The 19,581-nt window shown below is 65.3% G+C and overlaps 4 protein-coding genes across 4 annotated transcripts in view; 1 reads left to right on the plus strand and 3 right to left on the minus strand.

Annotated features, from left to right (window-relative positions):
• The window catches only part of NHEJ1 (non-homologous end joining factor 1), a 33,018-nt gene extending 23,641 nt beyond the window's left edge, over nt 1-9,377 (minus strand). The window contains exons 1-5 of the mRNA XM_035330989.1: nt 9,142-9,377; nt 8,666-8,851; nt 8,024-8,233; nt 7,123-7,261; nt 6,198-6,256 (exon numbers count right to left, since the gene is read on the minus strand). Of these exons, the coding sequence (XP_035186880.1) occupies nt 6,198-6,256; nt 7,123-7,261; nt 8,024-8,233; nt 8,666-8,851 (594 nt within the window). The 5' untranslated portion in view covers nt 9,142-9,377. The remainder of the gene's footprint in view (nt 1-6,197; nt 6,257-7,122; nt 7,262-8,023; nt 8,234-8,665; nt 8,852-9,141) is intronic.
• Nucleotides 6,771-19,581, plus strand: part of RETREG2 (reticulophagy regulator family member 2) — a 25,691-nt gene continuing 12,880 nt past the window's right edge. Inside the window, exon 1 of the mRNA XM_035330986.1 lies at nt 6,771-6,792. The gene's annotated coding sequence lies outside the window, so the exon portion shown is untranslated. The remainder of the gene's footprint in view (nt 6,793-19,581) is intronic.
• Nucleotides 9,856-13,769, minus strand: SLC23A3 (solute carrier family 23 member 3). Its single transcript, XM_035330947.1, has 11 exons — nt 13,372-13,769; nt 13,059-13,144; nt 12,732-12,805; nt 12,309-12,490; nt 12,050-12,173; nt 11,567-11,705; nt 11,246-11,493; nt 11,005-11,110; nt 10,760-10,927; nt 10,505-10,600; nt 9,856-10,355 (listed from the first exon to the last, which is right to left on the minus strand). The coding sequence occupies exons 1-11, from the start codon at nt 13,767-13,769 to the stop codon at nt 10,012-10,014; spliced, it is 1,965 nt and encodes a 654-aa protein (XP_035186838.1). The 3' UTR covers nt 9,856-10,011.
• CNPPD1 (cyclin Pas1/PHO80 domain containing 1) overlaps nt 15,102-19,581 on the minus strand; it is a 5,273-nt gene continuing 793 nt past the window's right edge. Inside the window, exons 2-8 of the mRNA XM_035330948.1 lie at nt 19,372-19,505; nt 17,582-17,663; nt 17,152-17,272; nt 16,931-17,059; nt 16,696-16,757; nt 16,357-16,474; nt 15,102-16,228 (exon numbers count right to left, since the gene is read on the minus strand). Coding sequence (XP_035186839.1) covers nt 15,575-16,228; nt 16,357-16,474; nt 16,696-16,757; nt 16,931-17,059; nt 17,152-17,272; nt 17,582-17,663; nt 19,372-19,505 — 1,300 coding nt within the window. The 3' untranslated portion in view covers nt 15,102-15,574. The remainder of the gene's footprint in view (nt 16,229-16,356; nt 16,475-16,695; nt 16,758-16,930; nt 17,060-17,151; nt 17,273-17,581; nt 17,664-19,371; nt 19,506-19,581) is intronic.

The following is a 19,581-nucleotide window of genomic DNA, read 5'->3' on the forward strand; positions in this document are numbered from 1 at the left end:
GCATCCTGTTTGGTACCCGGTTTTGGCACCCAGTTGCTATTTTCTCCTTTCCTGCTTCTCATCATCTCCCCGGGCCCGTGAGCACCAGCTGCTCCTGCGCTCCCCAAGGAGATGCCCAGATGATCGCCCCCAGGACCCGCTGCCTATTTTCCCCTTTGCTCATCCTCATCTTGCCCAGAGCGCCGTGAGCACCAGGTGATGCTCGGGGGGCGATCCCGGCCCCTCCAGAAGCCCTGCACCACGCAGCGCTCCCGAAGAGCACAAATCCGTGCCGGAACGCACCCGGCTGCACCCCGGGCACCCCACTGGGGTACTGGGGGAACTGGAGCCGGCCCCTGGGAAATCATGGGACAGACACCTCCATGAAACACAGCCCCGGGCTGTGCTCAGAGCAATGGGTGTGCTACCTCAGGGCAGCTCCAGCTCCCCGGAGAGGGCAGGGCAAGGGCCATATATCTCCCAAATACCTGGCCGCTAGCAAAACGCCCCGCATCCCTTTGATACGGAGGTGTCGGGCTCGCCGAGAGCCCTATAACTCCTCATGCCTTTAAATAGCACAGCTCACAAACGCCCCATAGGGCCCGGTGTCTATAAGTTGTCTATATATTTGTGTACACACATACACACAACACACAGAGATTTATTCGTGTTTTCAGAGCGGTTCAGGAGACATTCCAGGACGAAATTCCAGCCAGCGCTGGAGCCAAGAACATCAGTCGCCCCGGCGCATGCTGCCCCCTCTGCCTGCGCACACACTAAATACGGAAAGGGAGAGGTATAAATAGGCAGAGAAATACATGAATGGCCCTGTTTCCTCACGCAGATAAATAGTACACAAAGGTCCGAGCCGAGAGGGAGCAGGCAGCCTCAGGAATGCTCTGGCTTTGCCGGGCCGTGCGCCCTTGGGGGCAGGATGTGCCCCTGGGTGCACAACGGCCCTGGGCACCGCTGGATGGAGCCTGGCTGGCACCACCGGCACAGAGCACGGGGGGCATCGGACAGGCAAGGAGCAGCTCCTGAAATGCCAAAAAAAAAAAAGAAAAAAAAAGCTGTTTGTGAATGTGAGAGGGGAAGGGCTGCAGCTGCAGGGGGTGGGGGAGCTGGGGACGGGCCCAGGCGCACGCAGGGACATCGCGAGGGCGTGAGGATGGCAGGAGCCTGGCAAGCACTGGGGTGCGAAATCTGGCAGCCCGTGCTGGGTGCAGCTGGGGAGCTGGGCTCCTCTGCCCTGCCCCTGGGCATCGCGGCCAGCAGGGACAGGTCCAGGCCCCATCACCGGGGACGGAGGAGCCGCCACGTGCCTGGCTGACACAGCAGTTCCTTTAGAGCCCCGTCAAAGTCCACCTTGTTCTCCTCCCCAGATGGTCCTTTGCTCGCAGGCGCCGCTGCCACATCCTGAGCTGCGGGGCTGGGAACGGCGCTGCCACGGCCGAACTCCAGCCAGCACAGAGCCGTGGGGCAGGCGATGCCCACAGGGTGTCCCCCCACCTGCAGCCCCCTTCTTTTCCCTCCTCTGCCCCTCATTCAGCCGTGGCGAGCTCAGCCCGGCGAGGCTGGGATGCGAGGCCAGGAGCTGCCTGCAGCCACACGGCTGAGAGCCCCAGCACGTGGCAGAGGGGCTGGGGGCTGCCGGGGCGGGGGGCTCGCCCCTCACAAGGCGCTGCAGTCGCTCCGCTTTCCGGAGGGGGAAGGGGCTCTCCCCCTTCAATGCCGCCGTTTGAGCTGAGGCCTGGCACGGGCTCAAACCACCGCTCGCTGACACGAGATCAATCATCCCCCGCGCGGTCGGTGCCCGCGGACGGGCTGGGGCCGCTGCCGCAGCCGAGGGGCTTTGGGCCCCGCTGCCAGCCCGCCCGTGGCACCCCTCTGCCTGGTTGCGGCGGCACACGGCACGGCACGCTGGCACGCAGTGGCACTGCGGTGCATGGCGAGGCACGGCACGGCACGACGGAGCAGCGTACGGCACTTCACAGCGTGCCACGGCACGACCCGGCGCAGAGCAGATGAGGAAGACCCCATCAGGCAAAGGAGGGTTCCTGCCCGTGCCACACAGCCACGCCGTGCCCCAGGGAAGGTGGCCACAGCGGTGCTGACCCGGCCCTCCAGCCCCAGACAAGCCAGCAGGTGATGCCCATCCCCGGGGCAGGACGGGCAGATGGAGCAATCGGCCCCGCTGCGGGGGGGTTTGTTCCTTGCCCACGGTCTGGGCGCTATTTCGGGCAGCCTGCTGCCCCGGGGCGCCCGTTGCCAGTCTGGTTTTAGCAGCGTGCAGCTCCACTGACTCACTGCTTGTGTAAGCGGGCTGTGGTTGCCGGCGGCAGCCCGGAGAGCGCGCCCTGGCCGCGGCCCCCCTCACCTGATTCCGCCTAAGCAAATAAATAAATAAAGCTGCCCCGCCGCCCGCCACGTGCCTCCGCGGCAAACGCGTGGGGAGGGCCCGGTGCCCACGCAGCGGCCGGCCCGCAGGCAGCACTGGGTGCCCGCACTCACCCCAAAAGGCCACTGATCCCGCTGCCCGGGGATGGGTGCGCAGCGCCCAGGGGTGCGACCCCAGCCCCTGCGCTGGGAAATGGGATGCTGCGCTCTGCCCCGTGCACACGTCGGTGCTGGCTTTTGCGCGATGATGAGCGCCGTGCCGAGGCTTGGCTGCACGTGAGGGTTTGCTCACTCATCCCAGGAGCCAGCCCCACGCTCCCAGCTCTGCTCCGAGCCCAGCCTGTGTGGCTTTTGCAGTGCTTGGCCCTGCTAATGCAGAGCCGTGGCCGCCAGCCCCTTCCTGGTCCCACGCAGAACCCCGTGCCCTGCACCACGCGTGCGAGCCCCGGCCCCGCGCCCCACATCGTGCCCATGCCACCGGCCTCCCTCTAGCCCGGTGGCAGCTGCAGAGCCGCAGCTACCTTGCGCTAATTAAAACCATCCCTCGTCGGAAGGAGCCAAAAGGCCGCTTCCTCCGCCGCCGCCCCACCGCACGGGGCTGGCGTGGGTTTGCGGGATGGACGCCGTCCCCGCCCTGCCCACCGCGTGGCCCACCGCTGCCGTCACCCGCGGGCAGACGGCGGCTGCTCCTCTCCCCGGGCTTATTTTTAGCTCCCGTTAAAAGGGAGAGGCAGCGCGGTGCGGGCAGGCAGAGCGCAGGCAGGTGCCGGGCTGCACCCGGCGGCACCGAGCAGCAGGGAGCCAATGGCCCCGGCGGGCACCCACCCGCCCCGGCTGCCTTCCACCTGCCCCTGCGCCCCTGTCCCCTGCGGGATGGGGACGGGCACCCGGCCCACCCCAGCTCCAGGAGGGAACAATGAGACGGGGCACTGACCCCCGCGCTCCCTGACGTCAGCCCCGCCGCCCCGCCAGCCCCAGCCCGGGGCTCCTGCTCGCCCTCGGCCACGCTGGAAGCCGGTGTTTGTTTGTCTTCCTCTCCAGCGTTGCTTGTTTTGATGGCACATCCTCCTCCTCGCCGGGCCAGGCCGACCCGTGAACCTTCCACGTCCTGTTTGCCGGGGCCCTGCGCTGCAAGCCAAGTGCACGGGGCGGCCGGAGGTGCGGAGCATCCACCCCAGGGTGAGCATCCACCGGCCACGGGAGATAAAAATACACAGGGTGAAGCATCCTGGGGCGAGGGGGCTATATTTGAACTGATCGTATCTGAGAGTTTATCCCAGCGGTTTCCATTGCCGTATGGCCGAGCCAAAGCATCCGACACAACCCTCGTCACCACGGGCACAGTCCCCGATGTGCCTGTCCCTGTCCTCGCCGGGCACACGGTGCTGGCAGACCCCCTGCCGCTGACCCCGCTCAGAGCTGGACCACGGGCAGGCATCACCTGGGTCCCAGAACTCCTAGGGGAGGAAAATTCCCCTGCTAAATCCTGCACAGCCGAACGCTGGAGCCTGGCGATGTGCTGGGGAACCTGTGCTGCTCCTGGGCACCCTGCGTGCCCTGAGGGATCTGCAGCTCACGGGGATATCCAGGGACAAATTGGCCCGGACCTGCCGGGCCCTGTGCTGCTGGGAGGCGCTGAGCCCTCTCCGGCTGCCTGCTCTTCCCCTCCCGCACGAGCCCCCGGGCTTGCCAATAAAAGCTGCCGGCTTTGCCTCTCCTCGCGCGCGGCCGCCGCTCTCCCTCCAGCACTGCCTGAGCCCAGGCAGCTGCTCAGCAGTGAACCCTTGCCAAAAAAACTGCGTGTGTGAAAGCGTCGTTTCCTAAACATATAAATATTCCCAGGGCTTTGCTGGAAAACTCCCCGCGATTAGTTAAAACTCCCTGGACGGGAGAGCGATGGCAGGCCCCGTGAAAAAGGGCATGTGGAAGGCGCGCGGGAGGGCCCCGGGCGCAGGGCCTTTCCTCTCCAGGGCGGGGATGCGACCTCGGTTTGGGAAGTGCTTTCCCAGGCTGCAAGCGAAGCAGCAGAGCCCGATCCTGCGTCCCGCCAGCCCTGCGCCCCGCCACCCGCTGCTCCTTCGTCGAACATCTGCAGCTTGCATGGCAGGGAGGGAAGGGCCGGGAGGACGAGCGGAGCTCTCCCTCTGACCTCCTGGCCGCTGGCGTCTAACCGCACGCACCCCAATACCGAGCCCAGCATCTTGGTTCTCTTCCCAGCGGGCTCCCGGCCCGCTTTTGGAGACATCAAGAGATGGAGATGCAACCGCTGCCCTTGGGAGCGCGTCCCAGTCGCTAATCGCCCTCGGAAGCAAAACCATGTGCCTGCGCCCTCGCTGGAAATTGCCTGGCTCCGGCTCGCAGCGCCTGGCTCGCCTCCTGCTGCTCTTGGCCAGATTAAAGGGAGCCCTTCGCTAACCAGCGTTTTCCCCTTGTAAAGACCCTCACGCACTGCAATCAAGGCGCCTCTCAATTTTCCTCCTGATAAGCTAGACGGAGCTCTTCCCTTCCAAGTCCCCCGGTGCCAGGCTCTCTCTCCAGCCCTCAGCTCATTCCTGTGACTCCGCGCTCGTTGCCCGGTGTCTTTTTTAAGACCCAGGCGCGGGAGCCGGTGGCAGCCTTCCCAGCGCCCCGCTCAGAGGGACCCCTGCCCCTCCAGCCCCTCTTCCTGCTCCTTTCTGCAGCTCGCAAACCGAGTACAAAATCACGCGGTGGCCCTGAAACACCTGCCCGCTTCACAGAGCTAATTAGATCGTCTCCTCTCCTCTTCCACAGGAGCTCCACATCCCCTGAGACGAGCCCCCAGCACCACCGAGCGCCCCCTCCCATGCCCAGCACCCTCCCAGCCCCTGGAGGGCTCCGAGCTTTGAGCCCAATTTCATCTTTAGCAGATGTCATTCACCCATCTCCCGGACAAAGATGTTTCATCACCCCCCGATACCGGCACGGCCGCCCGCATCCCTCCAGCGATGGCACGGGGACATTTACCGAGCACTTCTGCCATGTCTGCCTCAGTATCCATCACCTCGCCTCCGCCAGCTGCTAATAGGCTTAGCCCTTCCCCAGACTTTGGGGTTTTCTCCTCATGCACTAAATAAAACCCTTTCCTCCCGCCCTTCGCCGTGATTTTTTCCCCGATGCCTTTAGCTTCTGTTATCCATTTTCTACACTTCATAATTTCTAATTTATATTGATTGCTATCTACTCCCGCTCTCCCATTTGTTATAAACTGCTCTTTTATTTCTAATTGCTACCTTCACTTCGCCGCTGAACCAGAACGGGCTTTCGGCCAGCGCTGCCCTCTTTCTTGATTGTGGAATTGTGGCTTTTTGTGGCTGCTGGGATTCTTCTGAAAGAGCTCACAATTTTCATTCACATTTTTCTATCTAAATGTTTCCTCCGAGCTGATTTCACTCATAATTTCCCCCGCTTTGGGAAATTAGCCCTTTCAAAGCGTGGAGGATATAAATTACTGTTTAGGAATGTCCTTTCTTTGCCCAGGGTGAATGTAATCTGGTCGTGATCATCGGTCCCTAGGCAACCTCCAGGTTCCAGTCCAGCAACGAATTCGTCTCTATCCATCATAACCAGGGGGAAGCGAAAGCTGCCTGTGCTGGATGCTGTCCCTCTCGCGTAAGAGCGGGACCGTCCCTCATTTTTAGAAGCTCTGCGGGTAGCTGGCTGCGCAAGACCCGTGAGCATCGCCCCTCTCCAGCCGAGTCCAGCCACCCCCCAGTGCTCCCCGTCCAGCCCGGCACAGCTCGTGCTGGTGCTGCTGGTGCTCCCCACGACGCCTCGGCCAGAGGACGGGCACCGCTCCTTACCCCGGCCATGAAGCTCTGCAGAAACGCCTCCTCCTGGAAGGGCTCTGTCCGCAGGCGGTCTGCAAGGGAGAGCGGGCATCAGCCCGGGCAGGGCTGGCCAGACCTCCCGGCCCACCTTCACCTCCCCCAGCCCACGGGGACTCCCTTCAAGCTGCTCCTCCGTAGCAGCCCTGCATCCCCAGAGGGTGGTTTCTGCCCTGGCAGGAGGTGATGATCGTATTTTGGTGCCTTCTCCCAGCTTCTGGAGCAGGACAGGGCCAACCCACTGTTATACCTCGCTCTGCCTCATCCAGAGCATCACTTTTACCCCGTCACTGCAAAGATGCTGTCTGGAGAAGCACCTGGCCAGCTCTGCTCAGCAAAGGGACGAGAGAGACAAGAGAGACCACCGGGCCACCAGCATCACTGGGGCAGCTCCAGTGCCTCCGGCCACCCTCGGGGACAGGGGGCATCTGGGGGGGTGGCAGGACCTGACCCACATCCTACAGGAGGGGGCTTCTGCCTGCCCATCCCCGCTGGCAGCACGGGGCTGTGCGCTGGCCGGGGGCCCACGCACACAGCTGTGCTTCCAGCAGCGCGGAGCCGGGAGCCTCTGGTTGCTCTCCAGGAGCTGCTGCCTGCGGGAAGGAGCCTGACTCGGCTCCAGGGCCAGCCCCTGCTGGCATCAGTGCAGGCTCCTGGGGAGCAGCCAGGTGCTCTCAGCAAAGTGGAGAGCCCCTTGGCGACTCCCCAAGTCCTCCGGCTACCGGTCAAGGGCTGCTCCTCCCCGCGCTCTCCCCAGGGGCTGCTCCCCAGCCTCCTGGCTACCGTCTTGCTGCCGGAGCGGCTGGAGATGAAACACAAGCCCGGCTGGGTGATAGCCAGGGGGAGCAGAGCATGCCAGCTCGCTGCTCGCTCCGCGCTTCACCCGGGTGTCCCTCCTCACCTCTGCTCAGAGCGGCCCCGCTCTCCCTGTAGTCCTCGATCTCAGCATCCTTCTGAAGCAGCAGGGAGCTCAGCTCCTGCACCTGGTACTGCAGCGCCAGGCTCATCCGAATCAGGGGCCGCACGAGGTGGCGGGACACCTAGGGGGGTCCAAAGGTGTGAGAAGGGAGGCAGGAGGCTGAAGGACACGTCCCTCCATCCCAGCCCCACATCCCTCCATCCTCAACTTCACGGCCGGGGGCTGCAGCAGGGGAAGAGCCCAGTGGGGACAGGGTGCGGTGGCAATGCTCCACATACCCCTTGGGATGCAGCGGGAGGCAGAAAGCCCCCCTGCATGTCCCCTAGCCCTCAGCAGGCCCACCCAAAGCCTCCCCACCGCTCTGTGCACCCCAAGCCACGTTCCTACACAGGAAGCAGGCAAAAACCAGGACGTGAGATGTCGCACTGCAGCTGGAGGGAGAGGAGAAACCCTCCCAAGGAAGTGCGACCGAGAGCAGAAGGGGTTCCCCCGTTAGGGCTCACGCAGGCTGCAGCCCCCCATTGCAGCCCACCTCCGCCCAGGCCCCACAGCCCCACAGCCGCCCCCTGCCCACGTTCCCCGGCCCGGGAGCCCCGCGGAGCCCTGGCTCTGGCCGCGGAGCCCGGCGCGGTACGGCGGGTGCCGGGCGCCCTCTGGTGCGCGCAGGGCGCACGGCCCCGGGGGGCCCAGAACCCTCCCGGGGATGGTCTCGGGGGGCCGGGAGCCCTCTTGGGGATGGGTCCCGGGTCTGCAGGCTCGGTCCCGGTCACCCGGAGCTGCAGCCCGGTGGGGTGCTCCTAGGGGGGCTCGGCTCTCCTGCTGGGGCACCAGCAAGTGGAGCTGGCGCCGGGCACCTTCCCAGAGCCCCCGCAGGTCATCTCACCATCTCCACGGGCGCGGGGCAGCAGTGGAAGTCCCAGTAGAAGGGCAGGCCCGAGAGCTCGCTCTTCACCCGCAGGCTGAGCCCGCCAGCGGTGCGCTGGCAGGAGAAGGAGGTGGTGGTGTCGGGCTGCCCGGCCAGCAAGGGGGACATGAGGTTGGCCAAGCGGTGCAGGAAGGAGGAGACGTGGGCTGTCAGCCGCTTGTTCAGCTCCTGGGGAAAGGCAAGGCAAGTTCAGCGGGGCCCCGGAGAGCTGAACCCTGGAAAACCCCGAGGTCTGGGTGTTGGGCAGGGTGCAGTGGTCCCCACTAGCAGAACTCCCTGCATGCCTCCATGCCACAGGCTGGCTGGGAGCCGAGGCAGCCTTGTTCTGACCTGCTGGAGCTGGGAAAGCTGCTTCCCATCCAGCCCACAAGTGAAACGGGTGTGCAGGGCATGCACAACAGCCCGGCCGTTCTGCAAGGAGGGTGCTGGGCCGGGCAGGGGGATGGTGCTGGGGCACAGCCGTGTGGGGCCTGCCCCGGGCCGGGTGTGTGCACCCTAGCCCTGCTGGACCTGAGGGCTGTTGTGCCAGCAAGCAGTTTGTGCCGGGCCGTCAGCTGGTGTGAGGAGGAAAGGAGGTCCCTGGACGTCCCAGACACTCACCTTGGACCTTTGCCCCACAGCCTCCGCGTCGGCACTCTCGTACCAGACGCTGCTGAGGTCGGAGAGCAGCAGGACGTAGCCAGTGTCCCCGAAGCAAGCTTTGGCAATCAGAGCAGACTCGCCAAAGCAAACAGAAGCCCAGGGCTGGGTCAGGAGCCTGCTCTCCAGCTCCTCGGAGCCCTCCATCTGCAAGAGATCAAACAGGTCTCTGCCTCACCCCCAGCCCACTCCGCAGGGTGGCCTCGCAGGGACCCTCGGTCCCTGCCACCCCCTCCTCGATGCCACCCCCCTCCCCACAGCCCGGGGACACGCAGCTCTGCTGGGGCAGGCATTTTGGGGAGCAGGGTGCAGGCAGCTCCCAGCCCAGCTCAGCACAAGCACCCCTGCAGCTCACAGCACCCTGCTCTGCCTGGGGGGAGCGGGTGCCCTGGGGGGGGGGGAGATTTGGGGCACCGGGGCTCTGCAGGTGCCGTTACCCGAGGAGAAGAGGAGCAGGCAGCCCAGAGCCGTGGGGAGACGGCTTTGCAGAGCCGAGCGAGGCCGGGCCGGAGGCGAGGGGCAGACTACGGCTCCCAGCATGCTGCTCTCTTCCGCGCTGCCAGCGGCCGGTGCACGCCGGGACGCGTCAGGCCACGCTTGTCACCGGCACGGGAAAACGGGCACGGCTCGCCGCTCCCCCGGGACGGTCAGGGCCTGGATGCGTGGCCGTGGGAGGGGAGAGGAGCCCGTGGCAGCTCTGCAGCTCCCACCCTGCGCAAAGAGCTGTGGGGTGCAAGGCTTCCCCGCTTCGGCTTGCGCCGCTGCTGTTAAGGAACGTCTTGGTGCTGGGCTCCGGGTGCATGGGGGGCTCCATCCCTCGCACAGCAGAGCCAGGCGGTGGCACCGTGCACCTGGCTGGGTGGCCGACTTTGGGAGCAGGCTGGGTGGTGTGGGAGATGAGCAGCAAAACCCTGTGCTGTGCCCCCCCCAGACCCCAGCACCCTGGCACGGGTACCCAAGGGGTATTGCCTCGCCCTGGGTGTCTCGCCCTGCCGTACAAGGTGCTGGCAGGAAGGCAGAGGCTGGGCCTCTTTGGGGCTGCCCAAAGCACTGAGCCCTTCCCCAGCAGCATCCGTAAGGTGACAGCGTCCACGGGGTGAAGACGGATCCCTGGCTGGAAAGGAAACCCCCAGGGCAAAGTTGGTTGAAGGTTTTTATAGCTCCCCTCCGAAGCAGGGAAATGAGGTCCGTGACGGGAGTGTGAAAGTGCAGGTCTCTCCTGAGGCTTCAGAAATTGAGCGGAGAGGCTTTCGAGCTGCCTTGGAGGGACGGCTCAGGTCCCCAAGAGGTGTCCCCCCCCCCCCGGGTCAGGCCCCCGTGTGCCATGCAAGCATCTCCGCCTGGCTTGGCTGTCCGTCCTGCGCCTCCCCGGTGCCGGGCTTCAGGAGCAGCCGTGTCCCTTCCCCTGCAGGAGCAGTCCCCTCCTCGGCCGCACGGCAGCCATCCTCTTCATCCTCCTCCTCCTCCTTCTCCTCTTCCTTCTCCTCCTCCTCCTCCTCACGCCCCGGGCAGAGGAAGCAGCAGGGGAAGGCTTTGCAGGAGGGCAGCAGCCTCCTCAGCCTGGCGGGTAGCCCGTACACGGGGCTGGCTTCGCCCCTCTCTCCATCGCCAGCCCCGGTTTTCTGCGGCAGCCCTCGCTCCTCCGGGGTTCCTGCAAGCAGGGCCATGGGAGTCCTTCCCCGCTGCACCCGCCCTGCCCATCCCCGTCCTGGCAGTGCTCGGAGGCCGGGGGGGGGTGTCCCCAAGGGACTGGTCGCAGGGTATCGGGGGCACGCCGCAGCACCCAGAGCATCCCCTCACCTGAGACCGTGTTCTCCAGGAAGAAGGACAAGAAGCCAGTTAAAAAGACAGGAACCGTGAGCAGAGAGAGGAAGAGGAGGTCCAGGGGCACCCAGCCTGCAGGGACACGGCCAGAATGACCCGGGACATCCCACCCCAGCAGCAGGGAAGGGACGGGAGAGGTCACAGAGCCAGGGGCTCAACGCACACTGGGGACGTGTGGCTGCCATCCCCCGGGGCTGAGGCTTTGCCAGCCCTGGGGAACGCCCCCACTACCTGTGGCCAAGTGTGCCGGAGCCGCGCCGAGCCACCGCGGCACCAGCAGCGCCATGAACATGGTGAAGCCGACGATGAAGATGTTCCTCCCGGAGTCGATGTCGGCGTGCTGGAAGTAGGAGATCCCCGTGCCCACGGCCACAGCGTAGGTGACGCAGAGCACCCCACCTGCACGGGGCAGGGGTCAGGAGGGACGAGGGCACGGCCCGGTGCTCCGTAGGGCGGAGGGAGCGGAGGACACGTACCGTGCACCGCCAGCGGGATGCGGGCGAGGAGCCCTGCCAGCCTCGGGGACATGCCCAGCGCCACGCACGCCAGCGCGCTGACCTGCACCGAGAGGCGAGAGCCGTCCTGGCGCCGAGGAGGGAGGGTGAGGATGGGGAGCACACCCTGCCATACACCTCCCCTTCCATCCTGGGGGCTGGATCCAGGCTGCAGCAGCGGCAGCCCCCCTGCACCCCCTGCTCCCTTGCCCCCCAGCCCTACCTGCGTGAGGCCGCCGGCGCAGGTGTTGGCGATGCTGGCGGCCGTTCCCCCCGTGGCGCCCAGCAGCCCGGCCAGGAGGCTGCCCAGCCCCTCGGCGCACAGCCCCCGGTTGCAGGCGTGTTGGGGCGGCCGGGGGGCCCGCAGCAGCCTCCCGCAGAGCACGTAGCAGCCCACCGAGCTCACGCTGCAGCCGACGGCCATGGCGATGCCCACCGCCAGCGCCCGGGGGGTGAGCAGCGGCCACTCGCCTGCGGCGGAGGAGAGGGGACAGGTGACATTGCCCAGGCGCAACGGCCTCGCCCAGCCCGGCCACCACCCCACCTGAATAGGGCAGCTGGAGCCAAGGGGGGCGAAAGGTGCTGTTAGCCCAGGGAAAGCCTGCTGTGGCCGGGTCCCAGGGGACGCGGAGGTGCTGGAGGATGGCACAGACGATGCAGACGGCAGCGAAGGGGAGCAGCACCTGCAAGGCAGCAAGGAGAGGCTGAGCAGGGGGGGCCCTTCCTCCCCTGCTCACCCTGGCCATCCCCCTGCTTGCTGTGCCCCAGTCAAGAGGCCGCTGCCCCATCACCTCCCCAAGGAGCTGCGCCAAATCCCCCCTTGCCCCTCGTGGGAAGCTCTGCTCTGGGAATCCCAGGCTCTGCTGCTCCAGCACAGGACCCCAGGAACTGCACCAGCTCTCCCCACTCCCTGCCTTTTCCCCCTGCGCCCTGTTCAGCTCCGTGTCCACCGGGTCCCACCCAGCCCTTACGGGATCAGAAAGCAGCCTGCGCACAGCGAGAGGAGCGGAGCTGCCAGCAGCCGTACCGAGAGTGTGCGCAGGGTGGGGACGGCCGGCTCCACGGAGCCCCCCGGGGCATGGGGCCAGGCGCAGAAGGGCAGGCGGCAGGAGCCCAGGTGCTGGGAGAAGGTGACGGTGAGGAGCATGAGCCTAGGAAGAGGAGCACAGCGGTGCCACAGATGATGGGGCCCCAAATGCGTGCCATGCACCACGGGGACGCCCCGTTCCCTCGGCGAAGGGGAGCGCCCAGGGCTGCCCATCGGGGCGGCCCCCGGGCTGACGTACAGCAGCGCTACCCCCCAGCTCGCGGAGCAGAGGAAGGCGGCCTCCTTGTAGGCGGACAGCCCGATGATGGAGAGGCTGGGGGCCAGCACCATGGGCCCGCAGCGCCGTGCTGCCCAGCCACACACGCCCGACATCCCCAGAGCCAGCTGGGTCAGCCCGGACACCACCACGGCTCCGGAGACCTGCGGGGGGGAAAAGGATGAGACCCGTGGGGCAGGACACGTGGAGAGCACCCCAGTCCCTCCCAGTCACCCCAGTAAGACCACGCGTTCCCTGTGCTCCAGCCCTGCTTACTCCAAGTGTCGGGGAACCCATGTGCAGCTTTGCCCCCCTGTTCACAGCAACCCCGTGGCAGGGCTGGGAAAGGGGCTGGGGTGAAACTGGGGTGCAGGGGGAGCGGGATGGGTTCCCAGCAGCACCCACCTCTCGCAGAGAGGCAGCCTGGCTCCCCGTGACGGTGCAGTGGGGCGCAGGGCAAGCGATGGCCACAGCTGTGCCTGGAAGGGAATTTAGGAGGGATGCGAGGTGTGTGGACACTGGGAGCCCACCCGGCACAAAGCCTGCAGAGCACCAGGCCCAAGAGGACGCAGCACGGCGGCTGCTGGCTGGGGAAGGGCCAGCACAGCATCCCTGCCCCTGCAAGCCCGTACCCTGGGAAGGTGGCTCCAGGCCCCCAGTCTTGCATTTGTGGCCCCGGGCACAGACACGGCCCTACAAGGTGCGGGGAGAAGGCCCCGGGGCTGCACTCACCGTTCCTGTCCGTGCGGGACAGGTGGGAGCTCAGCACCACGGCTGGGACCAGGTACTCGAACGATGGGATTTGAACCAGCGGCAGCCTGGGGAGGGGGACGGCAAGGGCACGTCAGGGAGGGAAAAGGGGCTTTGGGGGTCTCCCCAAACACTGGGTGCCGGAGGAGCGAGGGATGGGAGCGGGAGGAGGCTAGAACCCCCCTATCCCAAACGTGCCACGGCACATCCCAAGATGTGCATCCCACATCTCCGTGCCCTGCCCTGGCATCACCCTGCAGGCGAGGGCCGCGTCCCCCTCTCCCCATTTTCTCACCGGCTCCCCAGGGAGGTCTGCAGCAGCGCGGAGACACCGCAGGCAAAGAGGCTGCGTGCCAGCAGCTCGCTGGTGGCCGGGGCATTTGGCTGCCCCTCGGGCAGGGCAGGCAGCAGGAGCAGGTGGAAGGTGCAGAGCAGGGAGGCCTGCACGGCAAGGTGCTGCGTGGGGAAGAGGATGGGTGGCCGTGACGCTCCATGCCACAGCACCCTGCGTGGGTGCACAGCCTGCCCTGCTGTCCCCTCTCCTCCCAGCACGCCAGGACCAGATCCCAAAGCAATCTCAGTGCAGCAGGATCCTTGTCCCAGCCCTCTGCCATCACCCCATCTCTCCGGCTGCTCGCTGCGGTCCCCCCGTACCTGCAGGGCCAAGCAGCAGCTCAGCACCCAGGAGCACATCTTCAGCGGGGAGCAGGCCGCGAGAGCAGGGCCCCTGGCCCCAGTCGCTCGGTGGCGGCCCCCATTCATGCTGCTGCCACCCCCCGCTGCCACCCACCTTGTGGGGCAGGGTCCCACCCCCCGAGGACTCCACGCAGCCCGTACGGGGCTGAACTTCCACCTTCTGCGGGAGCTGCCGCGGGGTTAGCCATTAACCTGAGTTGGTGAGTAACCTGCCCTCGCGGCCAGGAATGCAAGTGTCACACTGGGATGGGACCAGGTGACAGCCACCCGGCGGCAGGACACCGGACATGGCTGCAGTGCCAGCTGACCACGTCTCGCTCAGGCCCCCGTGTCCATCCCTGCTCAGAGTATCCCCAGCAGCATCCTCCAGCTCCAGCCCGCCCTGCCCGTGCTGTCCCTCCCGGCACAGCATTCCCGGCTCTCCTGCTCTGGCCCCTCCTTGCCATCGCACCCTGGGGGCTGTTAAAAATCCGCGCGTGCATCCCCAGCTTCCACCTTCCCCTCCATGGGCCCCAGGAAAGTCTCTGATGTGTGTCCACCGCATGCCCTGTGCTGGCAGGAGGCTTGGTGCTCCCAGGAGGGCCCCAAATCCCAGGGAGGGGAGGGCTCCCCAGGCAGCAGGAGCAGGGGATGCCCGTGTTTTGTCCCAGGGCAGTGACCACGACAGTGACCGTGCAAAGCCCTCGCCGCTCGTTGCTCACTCATTAACCGGAGGGCTCGCAGAGAGCAAAGAGCAGCGGAGCCCATGCGTTCCCACGGACGGGGAACCTCCTCTGTCTGCCACCACCCCTGCCTTCCCCAGGCGTCAGTCCCAAGGTCCCTCCTGTCCCCCCTCACCAGAGCCTGGGCCCTCTTGGGCTCTCCCGAGCTCGTTTGGGCTCTCCCGAGCTCGTTTGCCAGCAGCCAGGATCTGCCTGGTGTGAGCACACACCCACGGCAAGGAGGCAGAGGGGCTCGGGACACGGCGGGTGCACAGCAAGAACTACTTTTATTGGAAGAGATTTGCATCTACAAAAAGAGTGAAAAACAGGGTGTAAAATCCACAGTAAAAAGAAGGGGTGCAACGAGCTGGGCTGCTCAGCGGGAAGGTGCCATCTCCCCGCCCCGAGGAGCAGTCAGGCACTGCCGCTCGCAGCCGCAGGCAGCTGGGATTTGGGATGGGGTCGCGGTGCACCCCGCTTTCCAAGCGGCCCCTGGGACAGGACAAAGCTCAGCCCCAGCACACCTCCCAGCCCAGCAGGGCACATCTCTTACCTGGGGCGCAGCCGTGTGGGGGCCGCCTCTCGGTGTGACCCCTGCCCCTCCTGAGAAGTGGCTGGCAGCCCCAGCAGGAGCAGCTTGGTGTAGGGCTGCTCTCTTCCCCCTCCTTCTGCCTCCTCTCCCCTCACCTCCTCCCAGAGCGCTCCGTGCCCTCACTGGGGTCACCGCCCTGACCCCTGCACCCCACAAACACAGCCCCAGCATCCTACATGCCACACACCAACCTCTGCCCTGCACTGAGGGCCTCCCACCTGCTATGGGAAGAGGTAACGATGCCCCCTCACCACATCCTAGCCCAAGGGCACCCCGCTGCTACCCTCCAGCACCCCAACTCCGCCCCATCCTGTCCCAACAGCCCCAAAGCTCTGCAGCACCCTAAGTGAAGGACGTCCCTGCCCTGGGTGGGGGACACACGAATGCTGGTTTGGAATTAAGGCGGGGACGCGAGCCCCGCGCAGCCCCAGGGATCAGGGATCCCAGAAGTGCAAGGAAGTGAGTTGTGCCACGCTAGGAGGGAAGGGGAGAGGGGCCGCCCTGCGCTCCTAGCTGGGAAAAATAAAGCTCTTGATTCTGCCGAGATCCAGGGCTGTGTGCAAGGAGCACTGCCTCAGCCCCAGGGGGTCCAGCCAGTCCTCGCGGTTGGGGGCTGCAGCCCACGCAGGGCCCGCAGCAGCCGAGCAGCTGTGGCAGTGCAGCGCCGGAGGGGCCGGCAGCGCGTCAAGTCCGAAGGGGCCGGGCCGGCGGGGGGCTGCGGCAGGGGCGGTACGGTTGGATCTCTCACAGGCACTGGGTACTTTCCGAAGGGGGGCTTGCGGAGGGCTCCGGTGCGGGGCTAGGTCGGGTGCTTTCGTGTAGGACAGAGCTGTCATCACGCTGCCCCACAGGTAGAGCGCGGTGGCCGTGACACCGCCGCGCCGCGGCTGCTCGGCCGTCTCGTTCTCCCCCAGGCAGCGGGTGCTGCTGCTGCTGCCACCGCCTGGGGGGACGTCGTCGGGCAGCTGGGGCCGGGGCTGCTCCTGCTCGGGGTTCGGGGCCGGCCGGGCGCCCAGCTGGCAGCCGCCCCCCACGGGGAACACCGCGGGGCGGAGGGCTGCGGGGCTGGCGCTCCTCGTGCACACAGCCCGGTGCACCACGGCGACGGAGGCGAAGAGAGCCGCGAAGCCGGTCAGGTACACCACGCCCAGGAGGCAGGCCAGCTGCGGGGAGGCCGAGGGTTAGCCCGGAGCCCCCAGCGGCTAAAACCAAACTAAGAAGTTGAAAAGAAGGTCCTACCCCAGCCCCATCGCTTCCCGGGCCCTACGCAGCTGCTCCCCTGTGGCCCTACCTTCACCACTCGCTGGTAGAACTGGCCCAACGCTTGCTGCCACACGGACTGCTCCATGAGGACGCACAGGTCCGTGTAGGTGAACCAGCCGCGCCACATGCCCTGCTTCTCTGCCACGCTGCAGGAAAGAAGGGAACGATGGATGCGGCACGGACCTTCCTTACTGAAGGAGCTTCAGCCCAGGTGGGCTTGGACAAGACCCCGCTCAAGGCACCACGGCTGCGGAAGGGAGCTGCAGAGCCCACCGCAGGCTCGTGGGCACCCTGAGCTCTTCTTATTTCGCTGCAGCAGGGATAGCTCCAAGCAGGGGCAGAGCCGGGGGCTCAGGGCTACACCTACCGTCCTTCCAGCCAGCTCAGCACTTCAAACAGCTCCCGGGGGTCTGTGTAGAGGCTCCAGTCCTGCGGGGACAGCAGCGACAGGTCAGCACAGTCAGACCAGGCCACCGAGCACCTGGACACATCCTCCTCCAGCCCCTCGTGGGGCTGAGGGAGAGGCAGAAATCCAGGCTCTGCTCAACACCTCCTGCCCCCTCTCTGTGAAACCGAGGGGACACAGCGACGGCCCCGCTTACGATGGCACTCAGGAAGTTCATCTCCAGCGTGTTCATGGTCTGGACGTCCACCTTCCCTGCTGCTCCCCACTCGTCGTTGAACACCTCCTCCTCCTCGCCCTCGTCGTACAGGTACTTACTGGCAACCATCTAAAAACAGCACGAAGGAGAGGATTTCAGCTCCCCCTGCACTCCTGCAGGCCTCCCTCCAACCCACTGACACCCCGGCCCACGCTGCTCACCATGGAGATCAGGAAGAGGTCTGAAGATGAGATCTGCTGGAGGTACTCAGGGTTCCGGTGCCGGAGTCTCTCAATATAAACCAGTGCCAGCATCATGGAGCAGGGCGAGATGCAAGCTTCCCTGCGGGGACAAGGGAGGATCCATCCCAAAAGTTATTTACAGGCTGCAAAGGTCCCAGCCACCGTGGCACAACTTGACTGCTCCCTCCCCACGTAGCTGCACGGCGAGGTGCAGCAAACAGGCAGTTAAGGCTGCGGCACCTCCCAGCCTTGCCTGCTCCATGCCAGCAGTCCTCAGCTGCAGCAAGAGAAAGTCTACGAGCGTGCAAGCACAGAGCCAGTGCCAGCCCAGGGGACAGAAGCAAGTCACGGTGAAACCAGAGCTCCCAGCGCTGCCGCAGGACAGCAAGGGACAGGTTTTGCTTCTTACCGAGACACGTGAGACACGTATTTCTTCTGGAGTCTGCGGATAGGGCTGGGAGCCACTTTCTGCAGCAGCTCCACAGCGATATCTAGGACAGAGAAACAGCACGGAGGGTGAGCCCCACACGGCGCCGTCCACCTGCACCCCTCCCCATTTCCCCCACTACCCCCTCGAGTCTCAGCGTTTCCGTTACAAGGAACGATGCATCCGTGAGCGCAAAGGGACTAGCAGGGCACGGAAGCGGGGATGCGGTGTGCCTGCACACCCAGCTGCCTCCTGTTTGCCACGTGAGAGCTCACTCCGGGCAGGACGGCATGCTTTAGGCACACCTCATTTCCCGTGTGGCTTCGCAGGTACCAATCAGCCAAGCCCGAAGCCGTGACAGCAAACAGGCTCCCGCAGGAGCCGGCTCCCCGCGTGCAGCCAGGACAGGCGGCTCTGTGCCAAGGACCCGCGGAGGGCAGGTGCGTGGCAGCGTCACCACGCACGTTTTTGTGCCTCAGCCCATCCCGCTCTCCACAACAGGGACTCTGCACAGCCTCCCTTCGCCACAGCTCCTCCTCTCAGCTTGTTTTGCACCACCTGTGGATGTGCCTCAGTGCTCCGGCACCAAAAAGGCTGGGGATTGACGGCTGCTGGCAGACGGCGTCAGCAGCTCCTGTCTGGCTTCCCGCTGCGAGAGGACCAGCTGGGAGCAGCCCTAACAGCGCCACAGGCTGCTGCTTTGCAGGGAGCGTTTCTGACAGGCAGCTCCAGCTCCATTTTGCTGCTGACAACAGCTGGGAACAGAGCTCCTTCCAGCAGCCTGGTATTTCCAGCCCCCAGGGGAAGTACCACACCACACCTCTCCTTCCTGTATCACTCCAGCAGCTGAGACCTTTCCTAGCCCATCCTGCTCCTCTGGGCTCTCCCCAGGATTGTTCCTACCTCACTTAAAGAGCTGTGCCATAAACTCGCCATGTAGCAGCAGCACAGCTGCACCACGACAGACCCAGAACCCCTCCGTCCTGTTTTTTGACAGCAGCTAGCAGAGGATGGCTGTAAGCCCACGTTGATATTCCCCACAAGTCTTCCCCACCCCCAGCTGCCGGAGTGGAGGCATTTTCTAGGCTAGAGGCGGTCTTGAGAGTTAACAGCCCTTAACAGAGCCTTCCAAGAATGCGCCCTTTGAACTTCCAACACTGGCAGTGTCCGTGGAGTAGTCCTGTCCTGCACCAGGGCATAAAGTCAGCCCCGGGGAAGGGCCTCGTGCCCTTGTGGCGCTACCTGTGTCAGCCACCATGACTCCCAGCAGTGCCCACACAGCTGACAGAAACAGCAACACGGCCCCACTGCGAAGGTGCTCTAGCAAACCACTGCTTCCCCTCGACGGCCCCTCTCCCCCATCACCTGACCCTCAACCCAGCTGCCTCCTTCTGCTCCCTCAAGCCCCGCTGGATCAGCAGGCGAAAAGACAACCACGCAGCAGCCGCTCCTTATCCCTCCGCTGCCCCAATATTTCAGGGAGTGCAAGGACTTGTTGAAGGGACAGGGATGCAGCCCTCATTGCCAAGCAACCCGAAGGACTCTGCATGCCAGCGAACTGCCAAACACGCAGCAGCGGGCCAGACAGAGCAATAAAACAGAGAACGAGGGCTGTGAGGCCCTGGCACCCTTCCTGCTGCGCTGCCTGCAGCGAGGAGGCCAGCCGGGGGGGGGGTAATTTGGCACAGGGGAGGAAGCGGCTGCCTGGCATTCCCGGTCCCTGGGCTACCTCCAGACCCCATTGCCTCAGCGCTCCCCCCCCCTGCGCTCACCCGCCACGGGGCTAGAGAGGTTGTCCAGGCCGCAGTCCTTATCCCAGCCATAGTAGAGCCGCTTGCGCACCCTCTCGCTCAGCTGCTGGTGCCGGGGCAGGAACTGGAAGAGAAAAAAAAAAGAGACGGCAAAGCTGAGGAAAGCCTTGAGAAGAGAGACGTGAGGGGAAGACAGACGTGAGGCGAACACAAACGTGAGGCGAACACAAA

This window comes from Oxyura jamaicensis, chromosome 7 (genome assembly GCF_011077185.1).
Source record: "Oxyura jamaicensis isolate SHBP4307 breed ruddy duck chromosome 7, BPBGC_Ojam_1.0, whole genome shotgun sequence".
Taxonomy (NCBI): Eukaryota; Metazoa; Chordata; class Aves; order Anseriformes; family Anatidae; genus Oxyura; species Oxyura jamaicensis.